The sequence below is a fragment of the Schistocerca cancellata genome, chromosome 9 (assembly GCF_023864275.1).
Source record: "Schistocerca cancellata isolate TAMUIC-IGC-003103 chromosome 9, iqSchCanc2.1, whole genome shotgun sequence".
Classification (NCBI taxonomy): domain Eukaryota; kingdom Metazoa; phylum Arthropoda; class Insecta; order Orthoptera; family Acrididae; genus Schistocerca; species Schistocerca cancellata.
The window spans coordinates 346,484,369-346,511,831 of NC_064634.1; the positions used below are offsets into that span (position 1 = coordinate 346,484,369).

At 42.9% G+C, this 27,463-nt stretch overlaps 1 protein-coding gene across 1 annotated transcript in view; it reads right to left on the reverse strand.

Moving 5' to 3' along the window:
• LOC126100239 (protein still life, isoforms C/SIF type 2) overlaps nucleotides 1-27,463 on the reverse strand; it is a 939,475-nt gene that overhangs the window by 205,642 nt on the left and 706,370 nt on the right. The window contains exon 4 of the mRNA XM_049910820.1: nucleotides 16,669-16,812. Coding sequence (XP_049766777.1) covers nucleotides 16,669-16,812 — 144 coding nt within the window. The remainder of the gene's footprint in view (nucleotides 1-16,668; nucleotides 16,813-27,463) is intronic.

A 27,463-nucleotide genomic window follows, 5' to 3' on the forward strand; every position in this document is an offset into this window, starting at 1 on the left:
GCTGTCTCTGGTAGACAACGTAATTTTCCTAGTAGCTTGATCATTCAGATCATAACTGCGTCACCTTTACGTTAGATGTGTTGCATACGTATCGGGCGTTACCCCATTTCGAACCTTTTGTTTGCATATGGGATCAGGGTCTTTCTAGATTGCCCTAGAAACCGGATGCGGTGAACAGTTTGGTAACTAAATGAGAATATCTAAAGAGCCACGTAACCTCTACATCTACATCTACATCTACATCCATACTCTGCAAGCCACCTGACGGTGTGTGGCGGAGGGTACCTTCCGTACCTCTATCGGTGCTCCCTTCTATTCCAGTCTCGTATTGTTCGTGGAAAGAAGGATTGTCGGTATGCCTCTGTGTGGGCTCTAATCTCTCTGATTTTATCCTCATGGTCTCTTCGCGAGATATACGTAGGAGGGAGCAATATACTGCTTGACTCTTCGGTGAAGGTATGTTCTCGAAACTTCAACAAAAGCCCGTACCGAGCTACTGAGCGTCTCTCCTGCAGAGTCTTCCACTGGAGTTTATCTATCATCTCCGTAACGCTTTCGCGATTACTAAATGATCCTGTAACGAAGCGCGCTGCTCTCCGTTGGATCTTCTCTATCTCTTTTATCAGCCCTATCTGGTACGGATCCCACACTGCTGAGCAATATTCAAGCAGTGGGCGAACAAGCGTACTGTAACCTACTTCCTTTGTTTTCGGATTGCATTTCCTTAGGATTCTTCCAATGAATCTCAGTCTGGCATCTGCTTTACCGACGATCAACATTATATGATCATTCCATTTTAAATCACTCCTAATGCGTACTCCCAGATAATTTATGGTATTAACTGCTTCCAGTTGCTGACCTGCTATTTTGTAGCTAAATGATAAAGGATCTATCTTTCTGTATATTCGCAGCACATTACACTTGTCTACATTGAGATTCAATTGCCATTCCTTGCACCATGCGTCAATTCGTTGCAGATCCTCCTGCATTTCAGTACAATTTTCCATTGTTACAACCTCTCGGTACACCACAGCATCATCTGCAAAAAGCCTCAGTGAACTTCCGATGTCATCCACCAGGTCATTTATGTATATTGTGAATAGCAACGGTCCTATGACACTCCCCTGCGGCACACCTGAAATCACTCTTACTTCGGAAGACTTCTCTCCATTGAGAATAACATGCTGCGTCCTGTTATCTAGGAACTCCTCAATCCAATCACACAATTGGTCTGATAGTCCATATGCTCTTACTTTGTTCATTAAACGACTGTGGGGAACTGTATCGAACGCCTTGCGGAAGTCAAGAAACACGGCATCTACCTGTGAACCCGTGTCTATGGCCCTCTGAGTCTCGTGGACGAATAGCGCGAGCTGGGTTTCACATGACCGTCTTTTTCGAAACCCATGCTGATTCCTACAGAGTAGATTTCTAGTCTCCAGAAAAGTCATTATACTTGAACATTTCTGTTCTACATAATTATCCTCCTGTCTGTTAGTTAAAAGTAAACAGTATTTGTAGCAAAATTGCAATTGTCAATATTTAATTCAGGTTTTATTTGAAAGTTATTGATTTGTAATGTGAAACAGAGGGATGTTGTAATAAAAATGAAATAAAAATAATACAGATGTACAAGGTACCATAGTGCTAGAAGACGCAATTTCCTCAAAGAAAAGGTTAAATTAAAGAAAACCACAAGGAAAAAAAAAACTTATGAAACATTGCTTCAATACTTTGTAGAGATTTTACAAAACATGTTTATATTATTTATAAACAACTTTCGCATTTATAATAATAGATAACGCTTGCCTTTGATCATGATGAACAAAATAACAGCAACACTTCTATCGGAGTTTTTATGTTTGTGCATGTACTTGCATCAAAGGTAATTGCTTTAGTTACATAAAAGTGCAGAAGTAATGTCATCAACTAACTTTTGTTACTCATAAAATGCAATTTATATTTCGTAACGACATAAAATACACAACAAACACTGAACAGTTTGCGGGTCTAATTATGTGCAAAACTAAGAAACAAATAGCAAACACTGGTTTTGTCCCAGTTTTTATGTCGCACATTAGTTTATATTTCTTTTCCTACCGGTAATCCTACCATTTACTACGTCATTTATATACTGTGCTAAAGCCATCGAACTGTAAATGAAATGAAATGATCGTATGGCATTGTTGGCCGGGAGGCCCCGTCCGGGCAAGTTCGGCCGCCGCGTTGAAAGTCTTATCGCATGTGACGCCACTCCGCGTCGATGACGATGAGATGATGATAACACAACACACAGTCGACGAGCGGAGAAAATCTCCAGCGTGGGCGGGAATCGAAGCCGGGCCCACTGCATTGGAGTCAAGCACATTACCACGTTGTTTTATTTTTGTTGATCTCATTTTGTTCTATATTGTTCGTTGAATTTGTTCGAGGCGGACGTCCGATGACACCCATTTAGGTTCTTGGTTGGTCCATTCTTTCAGTTTTTTTTTTTTTTTTTTTTTTTTTTTTTTTTTTTTTTTTTTTTTTTTTTTACAGAGGGTAGTTAACCCCCTGAGCGAACACGCTTAGCTACCTTGCCGGCAACCACTCGGCTAAGCAGGCGGACTATCGAAACGTAATTTTAGTGGAGCGCAGGTCTACGTGTTTTGCCTAGTTAGAGCAGCGGCTACAGTTTTGCTGCTCAGTACTCCATTTCGAGAGTTCGATTCTCTGTCTAGGTTTATATAGGAGGATAAGTCAATAAGTGTCAGAAATTTTGCTCTAATTTTCTTTAGGTTGGCTCTACGGCTTTGTGTGCCCACCACCTGTTAGATGGCATCAAATCAATTCACTTTGCGCTGTTGCCACGTAAATACGGCAGCCCCAATCTGTTTGTACCATAGAAGGAAAACGTTCGGTGATCCAGTTTCTGGGCATAAAGGTGTACCAGGAGTGACAATGTTTTTTCACAACGAAGTGTTTACCGGGGAATTTAACAAATCAAAAATGATGGAACGAGTGTGAAGGATGAGGAAGATCGGGGCATCCAGCTACAGCCACAACTGGTGCCAATACTGAAAAAGTCTGTGCCTTGAGTCCGAACAACCGTCGAGTGACTGCTGATGACGTGGCAAAACATATAAAGGTTAATCATGGTCCTGCGAAGTCATGCGTAACAATCTCAAATTTCACAAAGTCTGTGCGAGACGGATGCCAAAATAACTCGATGACGAGCACAAGCATAACCGTCTGAAGATCTGTCACCGCCTATTGCACCGTCATGCTAACGAAGTTTTAAAGCTTCTGAAACGAATAATCACTTGATAGGTCCACTTAAAGATACCATCAACAGATGAAGGAAGCAGTGCATATGTATTTTGCTGCGCAACCAAAAACCTTTTTTTCAGAGGACATCGGAAAGCTTTTGGGACGGTAGACCAAATACATTGAAGAGAAGGGTGGCTATGAAGAAAAATGGAGCAAACGAAAATTACGTACTCCTGTTGCAGTTTGTCTATGTAAATAAAAATCATTTGCGGCATGTATCGAAGATCATCCCCTGAGAATGTCTTGATCGACTAAGTTGACTTTTTTTTGTTGTGTTCGTTACTGTCAGGACAAGGTTTGATGAAAGTTTTTTTTTCGAAATTCATTGGAAAAGTCGGAAATTAACATCAATTGCCATATGTACGAAATATCGTCAATTAAGAACGGTTCGACAGATTTGGATGATTTTTGTCTTTGTTGCACTCGTAATTACCAGGACAAGGTTTGCATAAATGAAAACTTTCGAAAAATCCACTGGAAAAGTCGGAAATTAAAATCGGTTGTGAAAGATCATCGCTTGAGGACGGCAATAGTATTTTGGTATGAAAAAGGAAAAAAAAAATGGCGTTCAATTTGACAGTTCTGCTATCACATATTTTCATAGCAAAAAAGACAGTTTGACAGTTATATATATAAGATATAAATAGATACGTAATATTTAAAAGGGAAACGTTGTTACCGAAAGACTCCTAAAGGTCTTAGTCGATCTGCTACAAATTTTATACACGACCCTCTAATGAAGATCTGTACTTGTTACTACATTTATATGGTCGATTTTAATTCGTGTAACCGGTAAGCTGAAGAGAAAGGGGCAAGGTTCACAACACATAGACCTCTGGCTAGATCTAAGGGAGACCTGGGTAATCTACACGGTACAGTCATATTAATGTGACCATCGCCGAGTTTCGACATCAACGTGCAGTAGCTACTCGCAGACGATAGGTAGCAACACTAGCAGTGGAGGATAAATATAACGTATTGGGTGGAGATGGGACAGTGGTGTCGTAATGCGGAAACTTTGCAAGGGCATGATCAGTGTGTTTCCCTATCTTTTGGAAACTGAAGGGGCGAAAAGAGGTCAAGGAAACTAGTAAATAATCCTAGTAAACACAGATCCGGAAACCAATGGTTTCCCAGATACGACGTATGCCAAGTGCAGTTGTGTCAAAATAACAACACTGTTAATGTCTAAGGTTACGTTTATTTCGAAACACCGCAAGTGAGATGTAAATCAGAAAATGAAAGACTGTCCTCGTCTGATTTTATCATCATACTGATATACTGGTAAACAGAATTTTGACAAGTTTATCGGTCGTGGCCTTCAGTGTCCTCCGGCTTTTGATCTCTGGCGTGGGGATATTTAAAAAATTTGGTGTGGGTGATAGTCATTGCATTTGGAATATACTTATAATTTTTAAAATGTGTATGGTGTAACATGCCTTTTTAAGAGCCTCTGTACAATTATTTTGCTCTTAAATGGATTTTTGTCATTAATCTGAAGAGAATGTCACTGGAAGGCATGTTCAATTTACTACATTATAACTTTTTACTTGGCTCATTTTCTTGATGTTGGTCTTGTTGTCTACTTGTTAAAGGTACGGCAGTGGCTACAAGTCTTGATTATGAGAAGAATATCACACTGATTCCAGGGTTGTGAATGTTGGAATGATCCACTAACAACGAAATGAAATAAAAGGCCTACGCTTTTAACTATTGTATTTTCAACTCCTTAAGTATCAGATTGACAACATTTAACATCCAATCGCACCCATGAGCTCCTACACATGTGTCATTCTACAGTATCACAAAACATGATTTGATTCCATTACACAGCTTTCCGCCAAGTGCCAACAAGAAGTAGTCAATGACTATATTTGAGGCAAAGAGCTTTGAGTGATTTACGACGTTGTCAAAGATATTCTTTCGACTAACTAATACACAATTTAGCAAAACGTAGTGGGAAAAACTTTACAGGTTTTCATATTGCAGCTTCATATTTTGTCGTAAGTGAGCACTAAACAATGAATTTTTGCGAATATAGTTCTATACGAACTTTTCTATTTATAAATGAAATTGCCGATACCCACGGGGTATCGAAGGTTTCAGAATGTGTATCAGGCTTGATTACATCATATAGATGAGGAGACGTGCTAAAGCCTGCGTTCACATGAATGGTGGACGTGAGGAACACTTCTTGTATTGTAAGTGCCCTCAAGTGCATGTCCACAGTTTGGATCCTCAGTTATCCTGTTATAAAGTGTTTGTGTACTCAGTTGTAATACGACGCGTTGGGGAAATCATTGGTTTCCGGACCTATGATTGTTAGGCTCATTTGCTCGGTCCATTGTCATCCACTCGTTCTATTCGTTTGTACCTATAGTCAGACATCCTGTAGATTATGTTGGAAGTAGCTGTCACATCCAGGACTCGCAGGAGAGAGGAAAAACAATCGAAAGGATTATAAGCTAAAAGAAAAAAAAGAAAAGGAAAAAAAGAAACGCTGCTGAGCTAGTTACGTGCGGTCGATAAGAGTGAGAGAAATAGGGCAGCGGACACTGAGTTCCTATCAGTTACTAATGGCGTTCAATATCTCACGTATCTTGGATCACAAACATGGTAATTCTGAGGAGAAGAATCGCGCTGGGTCAGCAGACAAGTATGTGAAGCCGAAACGACCGCCGAGAAAGAAACACGGCTGCCCGAATTCGGCGGGTCGGGAGATGTCGAAGTCGGAACAGGCGTTTGTCTTGCGGCAGCGGTGGCAAACTTGGACACTTCTTGCGAGCTTTTAAATAATGGCTTCGCCGCTGTCCGGGGGGAACGAGTGCGCAGACGCGCCAGTTTAATGCGCTCGGATTAAGCCCGTAAATAATGTCGGGAGATAAATGACGAGGCGGCCTGGCGCAGTGTTACAATCTGCTACAGTCCCAGGTGAGGTATGGCGTTCATAAGGCGGCACGTCGCAGGTGCGGCCCCAGATAAAGCGGACTGCCGCCGTCGTTCTGCTGCGAAAGTGCCGAACAGAGGCGCGATCGACAACACGACACAGTACTCTGCATAGCGCCGAGCTGACTACGTGAGTCGCCAGTAGCATTCACGATGTGTGTTACGCTCCGTCGCCATCGCGACGTAAGCAGCCCCCTATAGTTTCGGGTTAGTACCTCAACGGGAAAAGAAGAGCGTCAACGAGTTTGAGATGTGATGTCACAGAAGGAGAATACTGTAAACTGGACTAATAAAATAAGAAATGAGGAGCGTCTCAGCAAATCGGCAGGGAATACATGGAAAAGATTAACGAGGACAGCACGGCGAGTGGCACAACCCGGTTTTGTAGAAACTTCGCTCAGTGGCAGAGAAGCCAAAATAAGCGAATACGTGTCTGGGATTATCCGTAGGAGCTCTCCAGTTCCTGAGAAAACGATCGCCAAAGTTTTCGAGGTATTTAGATGCCTTTTAGAGCACAATAAGCTGACCTTAACTAACGGCACAGTTGTCAGCGTCACGGCAGTCACTTTTGCGTCCCGTGTTCGAAACCTAATTATTGTTCTATGTGTTTTAATTCATTTTATTTTTTTTTCATTTATCGATCTATGTCGGTAAAAGGTTACTGCATGAATGTTTGTTATGAAGTTAGCTGATACAAGAGCGTTATATTAATTGCAAAACTGTCATACCATTATTATACAATATATCTGCGTATGCTATGGTATCTGTGTATATATTTACTGGAATTTCCAGGAGTTACAATCTTTTTTTCGTTCTCATATTTTTATATTTCATTTTTATATCAATTCTTCATTCTAATGCTTTATTCTTACGTGTATTATAAAGGAAGATTTCCTTGCATGATACCAACCGTAGAAACGTTCGAAACATAGAAATTCCGAATACCTCGAGTATTGCTCGAAGGCAGCTTTCCACAGCGACATTTCTTCGTACGAATCTCGTTCGGAAAAGAAACGTCACTGACATGCTGAAAATTTCGTGTTGGTAGTAATTTCGTTACAAACCACGCATAACTGATCATTTTTGCGAAAACTGGCTCTTGAAATTGAATATGAATCGAGATAAAGTGCAGAGATTTCATTGAAGACTATTTCAAATAATTTTTCCATTCTTTTATAGTTTTTCTTTTTTATTCATTCACCGGATACACAATTAGAAGATGAATGAAGACAACGTTATTTGAATATAAAGAAGAAAACATTCGTATAGTAATCATCTACAGACATTGGTATATAAATGAAGAACAAAGATAAAATTAATAATCAAGTTTCGAACATGGAGCGCAAAACTGTGAAGCTGCGACGCTAGCCACAGTGCTACCACTTCGGTTGAATTACTTACTCGCTGAAAGGCACATCAAGTACCTTGCAAACTTTGTTGTTTTCTCAGAAACGATCGAATATCTATGGATATGCCGAGACTCGTGTTCGCTTATTTTGACCCCTCTTACACTGAGAGAAGTTTCTGGGAAACCGGACTGTGGTGCTTACCGTGCTCTCTTCGTGTACAGAAGAAGGGAGAGGGTGATAGCGAATAACTTCCGTGGTATTAGAGGTTGCCACAGGGGAACACAGAGAATGGGTTGTATATGTTGCGGCAAATTGCGAAATCCGACATTTTATGGAATGCCTAGACAGTCCGTAGCATAGCAAAAATCATTACGCAGGGTATGAAATGCGTCTTATTTAATACTTTGCCTAGGCATTTAATAGAGTGCCTGTTACGTTTAAGGCAAATGTGATGAGATCCACAGACATTATTATTGTACCTGTTTCATTCCAGTATGGCAGGAGTTTAGTTGCGTCAGTATCGCTTTAGCTAAAATGGAGGTTGCATATCACGATTGTGAAAATGTTGTAATTGTCGGTATTGCAAAGGTATTACAGAAAGTTGGAGTAAGTTTTCAAAAAACAGCGTTTTCCTAAAGGATTCTGTTACTGTTCGCTACAAATCCGCAATAATTATTAAGAAACTATTTCTTCGATTGTTCATTACATATTAGTAATTTTTAAAAACTATTAAAACACATCTACTTCAGAATAAGCTAGTTTTTAGACATAAACAAATGTGATTATTTTAATGTTTTAATGTAACTGCCATTAAATATATAAATATCTAGTTTGAGCATGTTATTCTACTGTAATTTTATACTTTGCCTGTGTTCATTTCGCAGTTTATAAGACATCTAGGCATTAAAAAAAATGGCTCTGAGCACTATGTGACTTAACATCTGAGGTCGTCAGTCCCCTAGAACTTAGAACTACTTAAACCTAACTAACCTAAGGACATCACACACGTCCATGCCTGAGGCAGGATTCGAACCTGCGACCGCAGCGGTCGCGCGGTTCCAGACTGAAGCGCCTAGAACCGCTCGGCCACACCGGCCGGCTCTAGGCATTTTATACCTTCCCTAGGAAAAATATTAAATGAAATTTAAATTAAACATTTAGCCAAAAATACTAGTCATTCCATACCGTGTATCCCGGGAGGAACGGTCAGTATTCAGGGATATGACAGGAACGATCATACGAACCGAAGAGGGGTACTAAACAAGGACACTAAAATGATTCCCTTAAGAACTACGAGAACATGTTCAGTGGAAGATATGCGTTTCACAGCAGCGAGGATTGACAAGTGCTTATAGTTCCTAAGGTATGAACCATAGAGCTCATGTTTACTGGACATTTTTTTCCTTATCTTGCTTCATACTGCCACTTCTCAAAGTGTGGGAAGAACGAGTTTGCGGTAGAAGAGATTTGTTTCACAATATCGAAGACGAAGAAGTGCTCATAGTTCTTAATGTATGCATTTCAGAGCCCATGTTTACTGGATACTTTCGCTTCGAATGATCGTTCCTGTCATATCACTGAATATTGCCCGTTCCGCCTGACACACACTGTAACTAGCCTATGCATTCTATACAACGCTTTGACACTTTGGCAGTCACATGCACAACAAATAACAGAGGGCGTTGGGTGTTAAGTGCCACTCTGAGGTGAAGAGATTGTCACAGAAGAGAAATGACTTTTTTCACACAAACGTACAAAACTCCTGAAGCTATAGTTGTCCGTTTTGGGACTGTAATTATTTTGGTCAGTTGTGGCCTTTATGGCATTTCAAATCGTAAGTTGACGTTCCTGAGTGTAGGTCACCAAACTGTGCAGTCACCAGCATTCGGTTGGTAAAAATACAACTTAGGACAAATAATCATGTTTTTATTTACTTTAAATGTTATTTACATTCTATCTCAATGGGTGAGAGGGCGAGGGGAAGGGGGGGGGGGAGGGGAGCGACAGAATCATCCTTGTTGACGCTCAGATTTTAAAGAAACCTGTGAGCTTAAAATATGGATGATGATGTTTTTGAAAAGGATGATGGTGATATGATGTACGTATGAATTTCCAAAAGTAAGTTACACATGTCGTCCCACGCCAAGACGATCGCGCAACAATAGTGGCGCATTGTCAGAAGAGTGTGCAGGTTCCGGGTTTCCTGAAGGGACAGTCCTGCTGCTGTATGGATAACAGGTGCATCACAGGTTACAATCGAAATGGAGTGACAACTCGTGCTCCAAAGTTGAAGTACGTGGGTCAGTACGATTACTATGGGAAAAACGTCTCCATCTGACACACATTCAACCTGGGTATATAGAGACCATGTCCAATGCCGCCTCCAACCGTAGTAAAATGGTGCCAACAGTTTTACCAAGGTCGCACAGAGATGGCTGATGTTGATCTGGAAAGAAGGTCGTCGACATCGATCACAGACGAAACGGTCCTGGCTGTCGAGGAACAGATTCGCAGCAACTGCTGATTTTCCGACGATGAGGAAGTTCACACGCCAGTTCTCGAATGGCTCCGTGGCCAAGGAGCGGATTTATATGGCCCATGAACTGAAAGATTAGAAGAACGCTCTGACTGTTGTTTACAGAAACTTGATGACTATGCTGGGAAGTCGTCTCTGCAATACAACATGCAATACAAGTTACATGACTTTCCATAATAATGTGTAACTTACTTTGTGAAGTCCCATTGCTCCGCTATGTCCTAAATCGTAATAAAGATGATGTGATTCGGACTGCTACTTACTGTGAGGGGGACTGAGATATGGTAGTTATTGTGGAGGATGTTGAGCAGAAAAGGATGACAACTGCCTTTGTGGGATAGTTGAGATGCAGGTGTTAGGACAGGACTGGCATGCTAACTGGTTAAGGATTGGGCGGGTTCGAGACTTCATCTGTTGTGGGATGAGTAGGTTATTATAGTTATATGGAAGGTGGAGCACAGAGATGACTTCCCGTTTTGGGGAGAGGAGGCGATCGAAATTCCGTTGGAAAAGGAATAGAGTGCACGGAGATGGAGGGAAAGTGGGCAGCGTTAATTGCACAGGGCATGCTTCTCATTGATGGGGGTGACTATAGGGTGATGTCGGAGAGGCGCAGGTGTTATACTGGAGGGGATGTGGCAATTGGATTGACTCGTAGAAAACACGGGTGGGGGAAGTTAGACGGACGTGGAAGGCAAAGCTAAGTAAATGCCGCTCGAGAGTGCGGAGGGAGTGATCAAATTTAGGGTGGGGACGTAGGTCCATGCACCTATGGCATACATAAGTATCGGACAAATGAGGGTCTTGTAGGTATGGAGAATATTAGGAGGAATCAGTCACACCTTAGTTTCAGACAGAGGTACTTTAGTATTTCAAAAAAATGGCTCTGGGCACTATGGGACTTAACTGCAGTGGTCATCAGTCCCCTAGAACTTAGAACTACTTAAACCTAACTAACCTAAGGACATCACACACTACCATGCCCGAGGCAGGATTCGAACCTGCGACCGTAGCGGTCACGCGGTTCCAGACTGCAGCGCCTAGAACCGCTCGGTCACTCCGCCTGGCTTTAGTATTTCATTTAGCGTTGCTAGATAGTTGTGAACTTTGAAGCAAAATGTAAATGTCGTGTGAGTAGGGCCTCACGTCGGGTAGACGGTTCATCGGGTGCAAGTATTTCGATTTTTTGCCACATCGGCGACTTGCGCGTCGATTGGGATGAAATGATGATGATTAGGACAACACCGAGTCGCTGAGAGGAAAAAATCTCCGACCCAGTTGCGAATCGAACCCGGGCCCTTAGGACTGACATTCTGTCGCGCTGACCACTCAGCTACTGGAGGCGGACATCTTTGAGTTACAGATTTTTCCTTTCACTATTGCCTTCGTTTTTGTAGGGTTGATGGACAGGTACCACTGATTACACCAGGGGATGAATCTGATGAGGTGGGTGTGTAGTCATGGGTACAATTGGTATAAAATTACTTTAAAAGTTGTAGCTGAAACAAGAAAACGGCCCAAGGTGACTCTACTGTAATAAAATCGTCATGGTATCGTACTCTAGTGTGATAATAATTTAATCGATATTTATTAACACGGACTGCAAAGCGCGAAGAATAACTGTACTCCAGCAGCGACAGCACCGCCCTGGCTCGCGCCGACTGCTACAGCCATGCAGCGGCGCTGCTCAGTCGCTGTTAGACTACTGGTTACTCTTTGTGTTTTACTATCTCCTGTAAACTAAAGCGACAAAAATCATGGCATAATGATATGCACATATACATATGGCGGTAGTATCGCGTACACAAGGCATAAAAGGGAGATACATTGGCTGAGATGTCATTTGTACTCAGGTGATTCATGTGCAAAGGTTTCCAATTTGAATATGACCCGCACGACGGCAATTGACAGACGTTGAACGCGGAGCTAGACGCTTTCGGAAATTGTTAGGGAATTCAATATTACGAGAACCACAGTGTCAAAAGTGTTCCGATACTTCCAAATTTCGAGCATTACCTCTCACCATGGACAACGCAGTGGCCGACCGTCTTCACTAAACGACCGAGAGCTGTGACGCTCGTGTAGAGTTGCCAGTGCCACCAGACAAGCAACACTGCGTGAAATAATCGCAGAAATCAATGAGGGGCATACGACGAAATTATCCGTCAGGATTCTGCGGCGACATTTAGCATAGACTATGGCAACAGACCACAGAAGCGAGTGGCTTTGCTACTAGCAGGACATGGTGTTTGCCGCGCCTGTCCTGAGCTCTTGACAACGTCGGTTAGACCCTAGGTGGCTGGAAAACCGTGGCTTCGTCTGATGAATTCCGATTTCAGTTGGTAACAGCTCATGCTAGGGTTCGAGAGTGGTTCAAACGCCACCAACCTGTGGATCCAAGCCGCCAACAGGGCACTGTGCACGCTGGTGGTGGCTCTATAATGGTGTGGGCTGTGTTTACATGGAATGACTGGGTCCTCTGGTGCAACTGAACCGATCATTGACTGTAAATAGGTATGTTTGGCTACTTGGAGACTGTTTCTAACCATTCATGGACTTCATGTTCTCAAACAACGATGGAATTTTTACCGACGACAATGCGCTGTGTCACCGGGCCACAATTGTTCGAGATTTGTTTGAAGAACATTCTGGATAATTCGAGCGACTGATCTGGCCACTCAGATTGCCCGACGTGAGTCCCATCAAACTTTTAAGGGACATAATCGACAGATCAGTTCGTGCACAAAATCCTGGACCGGCAACACTTTCACAGTTATGGACGGCTATAGAGGCAGTATGGCTCAGTATTTTTGCAGGGGACTTCCAGAGACTTGCTGTGTCCATGCTACGTCGAGCTGCTACACTACTCCGGTCAAAAGAAGGTCTGATACTATATTAGGGGGTATGCCATGAATTTTGTCACCTCAGTGTGACACACATCGATTAAACGAATACTGCACTAGACTAAATTGGTGCCGCTCAATCGAACTGGCACGCAACATTCTGTTTCAAAATAATTTTGTTCGTTATGGGAAAACACCGACGTTTTTCGTCAACAGTAGGCGATGCATGAAGAGACTGTTTGGATTCACGTCAGCTACCCATTAGAAAAACGAAATTGTAAATATCTTCCAAAACATAAGAGAATACGCATCTGATGACTCTTTTGAGGGACTCCCGATGTATGCACTGGTGAACCAAGAATTATGTTTATTCTACATCCCGAGATTTAGTGGCGTTGCAGGGACGTAATGCAGTAGGGAAAGTATATAATCGGAGAACACCGGGGAATCGTTTTAGACACGCGCTGCCTTTAGGGAAACCTACTCACACAAGAAACTTTCACAAATGGCAGATTGTTACGGCCCTTCGCCTGGCAGTGAGTATATTGGAAACGGCGAAGACTGTCGACTGTTCGCACGCCACTGTCGTGAGCATCTGTGGAAGTGGCTGAGGGACGGGGAAGCCACGACTAGGTGGAAGTGCACACCTCATTATAGAACGTCAAGTTTGAACGCTTACCCATTCTGTGAATTACGATAGATGACGGTCCTTCACACATCTGATGACAGAGTACAATACTGGTGCAGGCATAAATGTTTCGGAGCACACCGTTAAGCGCATATTGCCGAACACGAGGTTGCGCAGCAAAGCGCCACTACATTTATACTCAAGCTCACCTAATGCCATCGGCAATTACGATCGCAGCGGACACACGTCCGCGGCGGACACACGTCCATCGACGCTGGATCAGTGGAAACGCGTCCCCCGGTCAGATGAATCACGTTTCTTGTTACCTACTTCAGGTTGACGGTCGTGTACAGTTGCGTCGACTTTCCAGAGAACAGATGCTTGGAACATGTACCACGACATGGACGCACGCTGGTGGGAGCAGCAGAATGCTATAGGGGGCAATCACCTAGGCTTCCACGACACTTGTGGTACTACTCGAAGGCACCATAACAGATGCTGACTATGTGAATATTATTACGGGCTACCTGCTTCGCTTCACGCTTGGTGTCTCCCCTGGCGGAAATGGCATCTTCTGTCATGAGAACTGTCCTTGTCATAAGGCCAGACTCGTGATATAGTGCTTTGAGGATCATGATAGTGAATTTATGATGATATCTTGGCATGTGTCGTGAAAGAGTTGACTGGAGAATGAAATAACGTTCTGTTGTCTTCAGTGATGAGAGCAGATTCTGTTTGTATGCGAGTGATTGGCGTACATGTGTATCGCATAGAACTGGTGACATGCCAGTTCTATAGTGCATTCGTCCACGTTACACAAATCCCAACGTCATCGTGTGGTACGGATGTGATTTGCAGTCACATTCGGTGCTTGCACAGGATAAAGTAACGACTTCCCGCTGCACTGTACGGGTTGCTATCCCCGTGCCATTGGTATTTTTTCGACAGGAAGGAACTTTTTTTTTTGAGATCACTATATCTCCCGTCGATGGAACACTTATGGGACATAGCGAAAACAGAAATTGCTCGTTCTTCAGAGACCACAAGAACCACTGGCGCCTTGCAACCAAAGTCGCAATGTGCTTGGACAGTCTGTAGCAGGATGCTATTCGACACCTTTATGCACCTTTATGTTCGTTTGCCTGCGTGAATATACGCCTCCGCGTCGTTGTGCGATACTGCTAGAGGGGGCTGGTGGTGGGGGGAGGGGGCGTGGGGGGAGGTGTACACTGCGTACTGTCTGGACAACCATCACAGTGACATTGGTATTTCGTTTGGTCTGAATTTGTTATCATATAGTGCTACAACGATGCTCTGTCACCTCACTTGTCAAAGACATGGCCTTGTCCTTGAGGGTGTTGGTTTTTTCCTCCAGTGTATATCGATAGATCCTCCCCCAAACACGTGTTAGTCGCACATCAGCCATATAGATGCGGATACTAATAGGCCTAAAATAGAAAATCAACCTAAAATTGTGTAAAATATCTATAGGAATTAAACGAGAGGGTGACACATAGGTGTCGAAGCATATATGGGCAGATAATAAGAATGAAGAATACACCGTGTTTTGCTGAAGGAATAGTCTTTTAAATACCAGATTTAATTCGTAAAAGCAATGGGTGCTCCTAGAGTGAGCAGGGTGGCTAAGTTAAGCGCAGTCTGTTGAGTCAGTAATTAGCTTTAGCTAAAACTTCCGGGATGAGAGAGGCAGTGGCCGATATTCATGATGATTTTTGTATTACATGCTTCTAGGGATTGTAGAGGCGACTTAGGAGATGAAGTTTTGATAAGGAACACATGTCTGGAAATCTGAAGATCAGACCACTTTCAAATCTCCCGCTTCGTGATAGGCACACAGCGGAGACAATGAGCTCCGACCTGTGGGGCGTGGGAGCGGATGGCATGGGCAATATTTTGAATTCTTGTCCTCGGGTTCTCTTCTAAGGGACGAAGGACGTCCTCTTCAGACGAGAGTGCAGCGCGTCTGTGGAGCACCGCAGTCAACCCTTCCAGTTTCGGACCTACCAATTTTTCGCAGCTGTTGTAATCGAACGAAAATAGTGTGTGATGTCATAATTACAGCAGGGACTGGCGGCGGGGTCCTCTTCTTAACTTCTGAAAGTGATTCAGTCTTCAAACTTATTTCACTCCCAAGCGATACACTTGCGGACATGGGTTCCTTGTCAAAACTTCATCTACTAAGTCGCCTCTACAATCCCTAGAAGCATGTAATACAAAAATCATCATGTATATCGGCCACTGCCTCTCATTCCCGAAGTTTTAGCTAAAGCTAATTACTGACCCAACAGACTGCGCTTAACTTAGCCACCCTGCTCACTCTATGAGCACCCATTGCTTTTACGAATTAAATCTGGTATTTAAAAGACTATTCCTTCAGCAAAACACGGTGTATTCTTCATTCTTATTATCTACCCATATATGTTTCGACACCTATGTGTCACCCTCTCGTTTTATTCCTATAGATATATTACACATTTTTAGGTTGGTTTTCTATTTTAGACCTAATAGTATCTGCATCTATATGGCTGATGTGCGTCTAACACGTGTTTGGGGGAGGATCCATTGATATACACTGGAGGAAAAAACCAACACTCTCAAGGACAAGGCCATGTCTTTGACAAGTGAGGTGACAGAGCATCATTGTAGCACTATATGATATGAAATTCAGACCAAACGAAACACCAATATCACTGTGATGGCAGTCCAAACAGTACACAGTACACAGTGTACACCTCCCCCCACGCACCCTCCCCCCACCACCAGCCCCCACTAGAAGCCTGCGGTAGGAATCATGAATCACCCTGTATCAAGCTATTGGCTGCGGGAGATGTCTTCGCAGTTAAAGTGGCAATGATTATGCGTCGTTGTCCTCGAAGATGTCTCCCGCAGTGAGAGACGAAACGCCAGCTAGCAGTTTAATAGTCCAACTACAGCCTCTCAGTCCAGGAGTTATAAATGTAGTAAACATTGACCGTGAAAGCCTACACTGGCGGAGTAGTGAGCTGTCGGACAGCAGTACAGTGTGGTGAAGCTTACCGACTCGATGGCCTTCTCCAGGCGGAAGATCTCTTCCTGCAGCAGGTGCAGCGTGCCCGTCTTGCCGCGGTGCCGGGCGAAGGCGGCTGCGCACGCGGAGTGGATGCTGTTCACCCAGTTCTCCAGCTCCACCTGGCACGGCGCCTGCAACACGAGGACGAAGCACTCGCTCAGGCGACTCCGAATCTGCTCAGTCGCTTCCAGGTTACACGATACACATTTGGACAGCAACGTAACACATGGAATGGAAGTCTAGTCTAACAATTTATTTGTAATTTCTGCCACCAGTCACTTTTTTATTTTATGTTTAATCTAACCTAATACAACGCGTTTCTAACCTACTCTGTTCATTTCAGACGTTTATACATACATACATGCATACATGGAAATGTTACTTAAAAATAAACAATCTTAAACTAGAATAATCTAGAACTTTTTGCCCATTGTTTGTTACTGCAGCGGTTGGTGTGGCATTTGGGAGGGGGGTGGGGAGAGAGGGGGGCCGTGGATGGCTAGAAATCGAAATCAGTGCTGGTGTTCTTCCTTTTGGTTGACTGTGTATGATATCACAACCTGTATAGGACGCAGATAGATTTGCATCAGTTATGTGTTACGAAAATAGTGTGAAAGGCTTTTATATGACAGTTGATCACTTACGATTTCATCATCTTGCTGCTTCACTTGCATCACTGGTGTAATGGCAGAGCTGTTGATTAGCATTACACTACTGCTCATTGTATTTTATTACTGATTGCCAACGTAATTCACAGTACAAATTGCTTGGACATATATGTAAACTTTTCGCATACACCACGAGATAGCGGACTGTAGCATGTGAGTCTGTATGGATTATCGAGGTTTTGTATCGATATTCTTGGTACTGACAGATTTGTAGTCAATTATTTACATTGACACATCTTCAATCTATTGAGTTAGAACTAGCTTAAGACTGTTGAAGAATTCTGAGTTTTGAAATCGGTTATTTCATTAAGAATGTTATCTCCATGCTTTGTATTATGTATGAAAATTTCCATTTCTTCCATGATATACATTCTGTTACTTTTTCCTATTTTGTGTAAAATTTCGAGATTGTCTTCGATTTTCAAAGGGTGGCCTGTGTCTTTAATGAGAGTTGCTACTGCTGATTTGTTACATTTATCAAGCCTGTAACAGTCTAAATGTTTGGAAGGTAGGAGACGAGGTACTGGCAGAAGTAAAGCTGTGAGTCGTGGCGTGAGTCATGCTTGGGTAGCTCAGTTGGTAGAGCACTTGCCCGCGAAAGGCAAAGGTCCCGAGTTCGAGTCTCCGTCCAGCACACAGTTTTAATCTGCCAGGAAGTTTCAGTCTAAATGTTCTTTGAATCTGGTTCTGAAATTTCTGCCTGTTTGGCCGATATAATATTTATTACATTGGCTGCAGGTAATTTTGTAAATGCCAGATGCCTCAAGACTTGTATCTGGTGATTTTATATTGTGAATAAGCTTCCTACTTAAGTAGTTGTTGGTGCTGAAGCTGATTTTTACTTCTGTGTTTTTGAATACTCTTGCTAATTTGTCAGATACTATTCCAAGATACGGCATTTTTACATATTTGACTGCTGAAACACTGTGAGGGTAGTCTGATGTTGTTTGCTCAGTTTAGCAAGTTTGTGCACAACAAATATATCGTCCATAATGAACTGCTCAGTAAGGGTTGTACCTGATTATATTAGTAGATTTCTTCAGGCACTTTTATTTTCATTTTAACTCCACTACGCGTTTCAATAGTTATGCAGTGATCTTCAGGTGTATTAGCGCACGTCTGCTTTGTTGAACTCAGATGAGTTGTCTCTTTAACGGACAGAGCTGCGATAGTGAGACTGTATGTCATCTTGCATTCAAGAGGAAACGTAAGCATAATTTAAAGAACTGATCGGGTTTGTACACTGTTCTGTTGTATGTGGAAGCTGTACTTGGAGCATATCTGGGGGAATAGACGCTGTCCAATCACATTAATGTGACCACCACCTATGTAGGACCTCAACGTGCAATAACCGCTCACAGATGGGAGTTGGGAGCACTAGCAGTGGAGGGTGTATAAAGCCTGTCGGGTAAAGGGTGCGGGGTCGGAGACCGCGGGAAACGATGCAGTCATTGCCGAAATGCATAAATGGAGCAATTTACCTGACGTTCAAAAGAAAATAATCAATGGCTTTCGGGTCAAGAGCGGAAGCATTTCCGAAACGGCGAAATTTGTAAATTATTCACGCTTCGCCGTCGTTTAAGTACACACTGCAACGCAAAATGGCGCTACCAAAAATTAGCGCGGAGCAGCTGTGGTGTACGACGGGTCATACACTATGTAATCGTGATTGGTACATTTAGCCATCGCGAGAGCGTTACAAATCTCATTGTGAGTTTGAAGTGGGACACATTTGCAGATAGACGACGGGCTAAACGGAAGGGGCTGCTCACTAAATTTCGAAATCCGAACTTCGCCGAGGATGTAGAGCATATATTATTACCACCAACTTTCAAATCGCGCAATGATCACCATTCAAAGATAAGGGAAACTAGAGCTCGTACTGAGGCGTTCAGACAGTCGTTTTCCCTCGCGCTTTCAGCGAGTGGAACAGAGTGGGGGAAATATGACTTTGGCGCGAATTGCACCAAATGGTTCAAATGGCTCTAAGCACTATGGGACAACATCTGAGGTCATCAGTCCCCTAGACTTAGAACTACTTAAACCTAACTAACCTAAGGACATCACACACATTCATGCCCGAGGTAGGATTCGGGCCTGCGACCATAGCAGCAGCGCGGTTCCGCACTGAAGCGCCTAGAACCGCTCTGCCACAGCGACCGGCCGCGAATTGTACCCTCCGCCACACACCGCTTGGTGGGTAGTGGAGTATATATGTAGGTGTAGATCAAAAGTACAGCCGCGTGGGGTAGCCGTGCGGTCTAGGCGCCTTGCCTCGGTTCGCGTGGTTCCGCCCGTCAGAGGTTCGAGTCCTCCCATGGGCATGGGTGTGTGTGTGTTGTCCTTAGTGTAAGCTTAAGTTAGATTAAGCAGTTTGTGAGCCTAGGGACCGATGACCTTAGCAGTTTGGTCCCCTAGGACTTTACCACAAATTTCCAAATTTTCCAAAAGTATCCGGACACCCCCAAAACATACGATTTTCATATTAGGTGCATTGTGCTGCCACCTACTGCCGGGTACTCGATATTAGCGACCTCAGAAGTCACTAGACATCGTGAGAGAGCAGAACTCACGGACCTCGAACGTTGTCAGGTAACTGGGTGTCACTGGTGTCATATGTCTGTACGCGATATTTCCACAGTCCTAAACATCCCTAGGTCCACTGTTTCTGATGTGATAGTGAAGTGGAAAGGTGAAGGGACACGTATAGCACAAAAGCGTACAGGCCGACCCCATCTGTCGACTGACAGAGACCGCCGACAGCTGAAAAGAATAGTAATGTGTAATAGGCAGACATCTATCCAGACCATAACATAGGAATTCCAAACTGAATCAGGATCCACTTCAAGTACTATGACAGTTAGGGAGGAGGTGAGAAAACCTGGATTTCATGGTCGAGCGGCTGCTCATAAGCCACACATCACGCCGGTAAATACCAAACGACACCTCGCTTGGTGTAAGGAGCGTATACATTGTACCATTGAACAGTGGAAAAACGTTGTGTGGAGTGACGAATCACGGTATACAATGTCGCGGCCCGTTGGCAGGGTATGGGTATGGCGAATGCTCGGTGAACGTCATCTGCCAGTGTGTGTAATGCCAACAGTAAAATTCGTAGGTGGTGGTGTTATGATGTGGTCGTGTTTTTCATGGAGGGGGCTTGCACCCCTTGTTGTTTTACGTGGCACTATCACAGCACAGGCCTACACTGAAGTTTTAAGCACCTTCTTGCTTGCCACTGTTGAAGACCAATTGGGGAATGGCGATTGAATCTTTCAACAGCTGTTCATAATGTACGGCCTGTGGCAGAGTAGTTACACGAAAATAGCATCCCTGTAATTGACTGGCCTGCACAGAGTCCTGACCTGATCCTATAGAACACCTTTGGGATGTTTTGGAACGCCTACCTTGTGCCAGGCCTCACCGACCAACATCGATACCTCTCCTCAGTGCAGCACTCCGCGAAGAATGGGCTGCCAGCACGTGATTGAACGTATGCCTACTAGAGTGGAAGCTGTCATCGAGGTTAAGGGTGGGACAACACCATACTGAATCCCAGCATTACAGATGGAGGACGCCACGAACTTTTAAGTCATTCTCAGTCAGGTGTCCGGATATTTTTGATCACATAGTGTAGATGACAGAGGTGAACGTAGCCTGCGGAGATTTGTACGGGTGAATGGATGTATAACTGTTGTGCAACTGACCTCCCAGATGAACAAAGGTGTTTCTCCAACGACTGTTCAGCGAATGTTGCCGTGAACGAGCCTCTGCAACAGGCACTTAGTTCAAGCATCCATGGTGACTGCTTTTCATCGACAACGAGGACTCGAATTTGCACGCCAGTGCAGCAACTGGACATCTATTGAGTGGCGACAGGTGGTATTTTCATATCATAAATGGCCTTTGGTCTGTAAAGCGTGAAACGACTGAAAGCAAACACCCTGCAACAGTCGTCGGAAGGATCCAGAACGGATGAGCGTGCGTTATGGTCTTGGGGATGTTTTGATGATATTCCCTGGGCGATTCCTTTATCCTGGAAGGCCCAGTGGACAAACCAGAAGTACACATATATCCTTGGTGACCATGGTCACCCGTACATGTAATTTGTTTTCCTCGGCACAATGGCATCTACCAACAGGATAATGCAACGTGGCGCGCATTGTACGTGCGTGGTTCGAAGAGCACCAGGACGAGTTTACCGTATTCCCCTTGCCACCAGATTCCCCGAATTTACACCCAATCGAGAATCTGTGGGACCACGTCGGATGGACCTTTCGTGGTATGGATCGTCAACAGCGACACCTAACGGAGATGACCTTGGCATGGTTCCACATCCTTGTCCGTACCTTCCAGAGATCATTGACTCTCTTCCTGCACGTCTCGCAGTGTTCCGCACTGCAAAATCTGTTTATTCCTTTATTCATGCTTTTGACAGGTGGTCACATTAACGTGAGTGGACACTGTATTTTTTGTATGCTGCCATGGCGAACTGCAAGTGTGTTTCACTACAAACTTTGCAATGTTACAGTAAACATCTTTGAACTGCAACACTAGCACATATTGTAACTTGAAAAGTGTGTAGAGATAAGCAGATGAAATTCTCAGCATGCAGCATACTTATTTGCCCAGATATGCATTATGTACATCTCCCAAAAACGTATAGAAAAGTTTATAAACCCTATCAGTGCTTAAATAACGCTAAAGTTCCCCACCAGTGCAATATGGCACGCCATTTCCCTACCACAGGCTTTCTACAAAATGAACAGGAGATGGGGATCTCACAAACAAATTCAACGATGCAAAAGTATTTGTACAACATCGTATTTTATCGCCAAGTGCAGCTTTAAAAATTTTGTTATTGAAGAACCAGTTTCTGTCTACGATCATCATCAACTTCCTAAACCATTTACAAACTTATAGTAGGCGATATAAAGTGCCGTCAAACAATAAAGTCCATAAATTAGTCGCTCTTATCAAATAGTAACATAAATTACACCGTGAACCACAAAAATGTGCCAAACAGTTCACAAACTCATGTTATACAAGCAACATTAGTCTAGTACGATGTTCCAAATCTTTTATGAACATAATGACTCATGGACAGAAACTAGTTTTCAATAAAGCAGTTTTAGTAGCAGGTTTTGGTGGTAAAGGGTGACGTTCTTGAAACACTTATGAATATCATAATCCATCTGATGATAATGGAATGAACACTGAAAAGCGTAGTGTGCAGAAACAAAAACCGAAAGTGAGTGGTGTGCCAATAATTAGTAGTATGAACAAACGTCATTCAAAGCAGAAATATATTCTCAATCCGTGACAAGACGTAATAAAGTTGAATATCACTACTGTCAAAAGCTGCTAACATGGATTTCTCCATTAAATGCGAGGAAGCACAAAAGACGACCGCGAACTAAAATAAAGTAGCATTAGACTTACAACACATTTAAATCGGACAGTTCACACATGTATTCGCAAGCAGCGACAAATGTACAGGAGTCCACAGAACACGATACGAAAAGACTAACTCCTGTTTTATATGGAACAGAAACAAATGTGTAATACTCAACTTGATGTTACGGATGAGTGCAAAAATAAGGCAAAGTACGAGCAACATATTTTCAACGCAACTGAAAGTGTTCAGAACGCTCAAGGAGTCGTAATCAGGAACAAAATGTGATGAAACCGACTTCTGTGTCATGTCATATCAGATGATGGAGGAACTATTTCCTCTTGATAATGGCTACATGGTCGAAACTGCAGTATTGGGTTTTACAAATAAATAATTTTATGGTAAAAAGGCGATCACGATGTCATTTACAAAATTTTAAATGAGGGTGAACTCCAGTTTACAGAAGTTAGTTTTTGATTAAGATTGCTCGAATATATTACTTTTATAGGTCACAAAAACATTTTTGTTTCCAGGCGTATACTTTAATACTAGACTATTAGGCCCAGCCATTGAGAATAAACGAAAAATGCTGTCATGTAAATCGCGTATTTAGAATTAAAAATACGAATTTTCGCGCCATGTTTTCTAGTATTCAAAGATCACTGCCAGGCCATTAGGAGCGTTTCTGTTGTTCTCTGCTTCCATACCGTAACATGGGCCTTATACTCTTATATTTTGATATTGCGGGCAAATACGACCCGACATTATAGCAGTACACGGATCCAAGTCCATGCTGTTTTATGACTAGAAAGTGGGATCGAATGAGGTGAGGCAGTCCACTGGACTCGCATTCTAATCTGGGTCTAGTCATCCAAATTTAGGTTTACAATTATTTCCCTAAATAGCTCCAGGCAAATTCCGGAATGGCTGCTCTGAAAGGGTACGGCCGATTTCCTTCCCCATCCTTGAAACATTACGAGCTTGTGCTCCATCTCTAATAACGTCGATGTCGACGCACGTTAAACCCGAATCTTCCTTCTGGAAAGTGGGCGGGACTTCTAAGTGCCGTTTCTTTAGAGAGACGGCTGTCCCTTCGAGATTGGAGTTTCGGCCGGAGCGTCCAGCAGCTAGAGTGCCGGGCCTTGGCACGCTTCGAGTCCTCCACACACATAACGAGCCGTGACGGCGGCGAGAGCAATCTAGCTGGCCAGGATCCAGCGTCCGTCTAGTCCCACTCATGGTCCCCCATCACGCCCGATTCTCCTCCTTTTTGTCCGGCCAAAATCAGCGCACATCTCCCAGGCAGGGCGCCAAATATAGGTGTACCGACCAAAGGGAACACCAAAACCCTTCGTGCCAGTCGTCACTCCCACTCGCGAATGAGAGATATCGCCAAGAGCTCAACATTCCTTTTCCGTCTCAGTAGAGATAAATCGTGCTTGTTTCAATGAGTGTGAGCTTACGCTTAGGTGACGGCGATTTATTTTTAAGTTAATGTTGCAGTTTGTCTTGACTCGTTATCTAAGATTCTAATATGGACTGTAGTGTTTCACATTTGAATAAAAATTAATAACACACGGTCCGAAGCAATAGTTGGTACAGTCAGCGAATTTTTCAGCCAAATATCACAGATACTGTAGGAGGACAGACGAAGTCCCGTTTTCGAATATTTGGTAGAGAATGTCCAATTGCAGCATTTGCCTTACAACCAATGGAAATCTCCCGAAAACCTTGATTATAACTATGCTCTAGGAAAAAAATATGAAAGCGTATTGTATGTACAAGCGTACTCGCGCCAATCTAAAGGCTGTAAATTCAAATAAGCATCTAGGGATTACAATTGCGAAAAACTTATATTGGAACACTCATGTAGATGTTTCGGGGAAGGCAAACCAAAGAGTGCGTTTTATTGGTAAAACACTTAAAAGATGCAACAAATCCACAAAAGAGTGTGCCTACTTACGCTAGCCGGTCCTCTGCTACAGTACTGCTATGCATTGTGGGATCATTGCCAGTTGGGACTGACGGAGAACATCGAGAAAGTTCAGAGACGGGCAGCTTGTTTTGTGTTACTGAGAAGTACAGGGGAGAGTGTCACAGATATGTTACGCGCATTTGATATGTTACGCGACTTGTGGTGACAGTCATTAAATCAAAGGCGTTTTCTCCATCTTTCTTCTCCGAATGGAAAAACCTTTTGTCGACGACCACCTACATAGTGACAAATGGGCATCACAATAAACTAAGAGAAATCAGAACCTCACGGGAATGTTTAAGAGTTCGTTTTCCCCGCGCGCTGTTCGAGAGTGGAAAGCTAGAGAAGTACATTGACGGTCGACGAACCCTCTGCCAGGCATTAAGGGCGATAGATATAGATACCTGCATGCTTCACGGAGTCATACTGGACAATAGCCCAGAATTCCTTCAGCTTTGAAATGTTGTTACCTCAGACATTGATGTACAATATGTACAGAGAGACATATAGGTGACATCATATAGGCCTAGCATCCATCACATTTGTATCTCAAATGATAAAGTTACTTACTGAATCATGGAAGAGCTCCTTACAGCCAACTTTTTGTTGGCAATTTCTTTTTTTTTTTTTTTTTGAGATTGTGTCAGAAAGCTAGTAAACAAGAAAAGCACGATCAGATTTATTGAAGAGAATAATTTTGTTTTTTTACATCTACACTTACATCTATAGTCTGCAAACTACTATGAAGTGCAAATTGGAGGGTATGATTCACTGTACTTGTTAACAGAGCTTATTCCCATTCCATTCACGTATGAAGCGCGGGATGAATGATTCGTTAAATGCCTCTGTGCGTGCTGTAATTAATCTAATCTTGTCTGTGCGATCCCTACGAGAATGACACACATGGGCTTGTGGTATGTTTCTAGATTTATCACTTAAAGTTGGTTCTAGAATTTTTCTAACTAGGTTTTCACGGTCTACTTTGCGTCTGTCTTCTAGCGTCTGCCACAGTTCTTTCAGCATTTTCATTAAATTTCTCCCATGGGTCTCTCAAATCTGTGACAGTTCGGCTACTCTTCTTTGTATCCGTTCAAATCCCCTGTTAGTCCTACGTGGCGCTGGTGCTATACAGTTAAGCAATATTCTAGGATGGGTCGCACTAGACTTTTGTGTGCAGTCTCCTTTATAGAGTGATTGGTTTTAATCTGCCAGGAAGTTTCATATCAGCGCTCACTCCGTTGCAGAGTGAAAATCTCATTCTGGAAACATCCCCCAGGCTGTGGCTAAGCCATGTCTCTGCAATATCCTTTCCTTCAGGAGTACTAGCTCTGCAAGGTTCGCAGAAGAGCTTCTGTAAAGTTTGGAAGGTAGGAGATGAGGTACTTGCAGAAGTAAAGCTGTGAAGACGGGGCGTGAGTCGTGCTTGGGTAGCTCAGTTGGTCAGCACTTGCCCGCGAAAGGCAAAGGTCCCGAGTTCGAGTATCGGTCCGGCACACAGTTTTAATCTGCCAGAAAGTTTGACAAAGAGTGTTCGTGAAATTTCAGGAAAGCACAAAAGGAGTCCATCAATAGTGAAATCCCTACCCTGTTGATTGTTTTTCTCAGTCCTCGATCTGTGTTTCTCAGTCAAAATTGAAATTCGTGCAGGTCGTTCTTCTTCGTGAATATTCGTTCGTTCACTATTAAAAACGGTGCACCATATTCATCTTTTGGATCTACAGCTCTCGTCCTTTCTTTCCACATTTGCAGTCAAATTATAGGATATGGGTTCTGCCTTGTTGCAAGTACACTGCTTTTCCTTTTAGCCAAACATGGTTCAGCACCTCTGTACTATCATCAATGGATTTTTTGTTCATTGAGAAACTGTAAAAAAAAGAAAATATTTTAAGATATGACTGATTAACAAAGTGAGGGCTGAAGAAAGTTTTTGTTCGTTTTACTTGTTACCTTGATTTCATATTATGTGGTTCGCAGTACTAACTCTGCAGTGTCCTGCACTGATAGCTTGTCATCTGCAAACCAAACAATGTAAATGTAAATTTTATCGGCGATTTAACACATCCCATGATGTTTGGCGTGTCAAAATGTTTTGCGCATGCATTTGTTACTATGCATCCCTTGATTTTTAAAAACATGATTTTTGACGTGTCAAAATGTTTTGCGTATATATTTGTTACTATGCAGAACATTTTAACACGCCAAAAATCACGTTTTTAAAAATCAAGTAGTGTGTTAAATCGCCGATGAAATTTACATTTACATCGTCTGGTTTGCAGATATCAGTGCAGGACACTATAGAGTTAGTCCTGCAAAACCACATAACGTAGTATCACGGTAAGAAGCAAAACGAACGAAATCTTCCTTTAGGCCTCACTTTGTAAAATCAATTAGAATCCAAAATATTTTCACTTTTCACAGCTTTTCAATAAAAAAACTACCGATGATCGCACAGAAGTGCTGAAACATATTTGGGCAAAAAGAAAAAGCACTATGTTCGCAAAAAGGCGGAACCCATATCCTATAATAACGGTCCAACATTTTCGAATTCAAGCGTGATGCAACACATTTTTCAAAAACTTTGGTTAGCGGCCTGTAAATTTCAATAGTGCGGTCTTTTATTACTTTCAGGAAGCGCATTGCGCTATGAACCTCGCACTTGTCGGGTTCGTTAATTTCGTTGAACACTTTAGAATCTCACAAATAAACAGTATATGACTGTTACTGTTCGCTGTTAGCGTCATCAT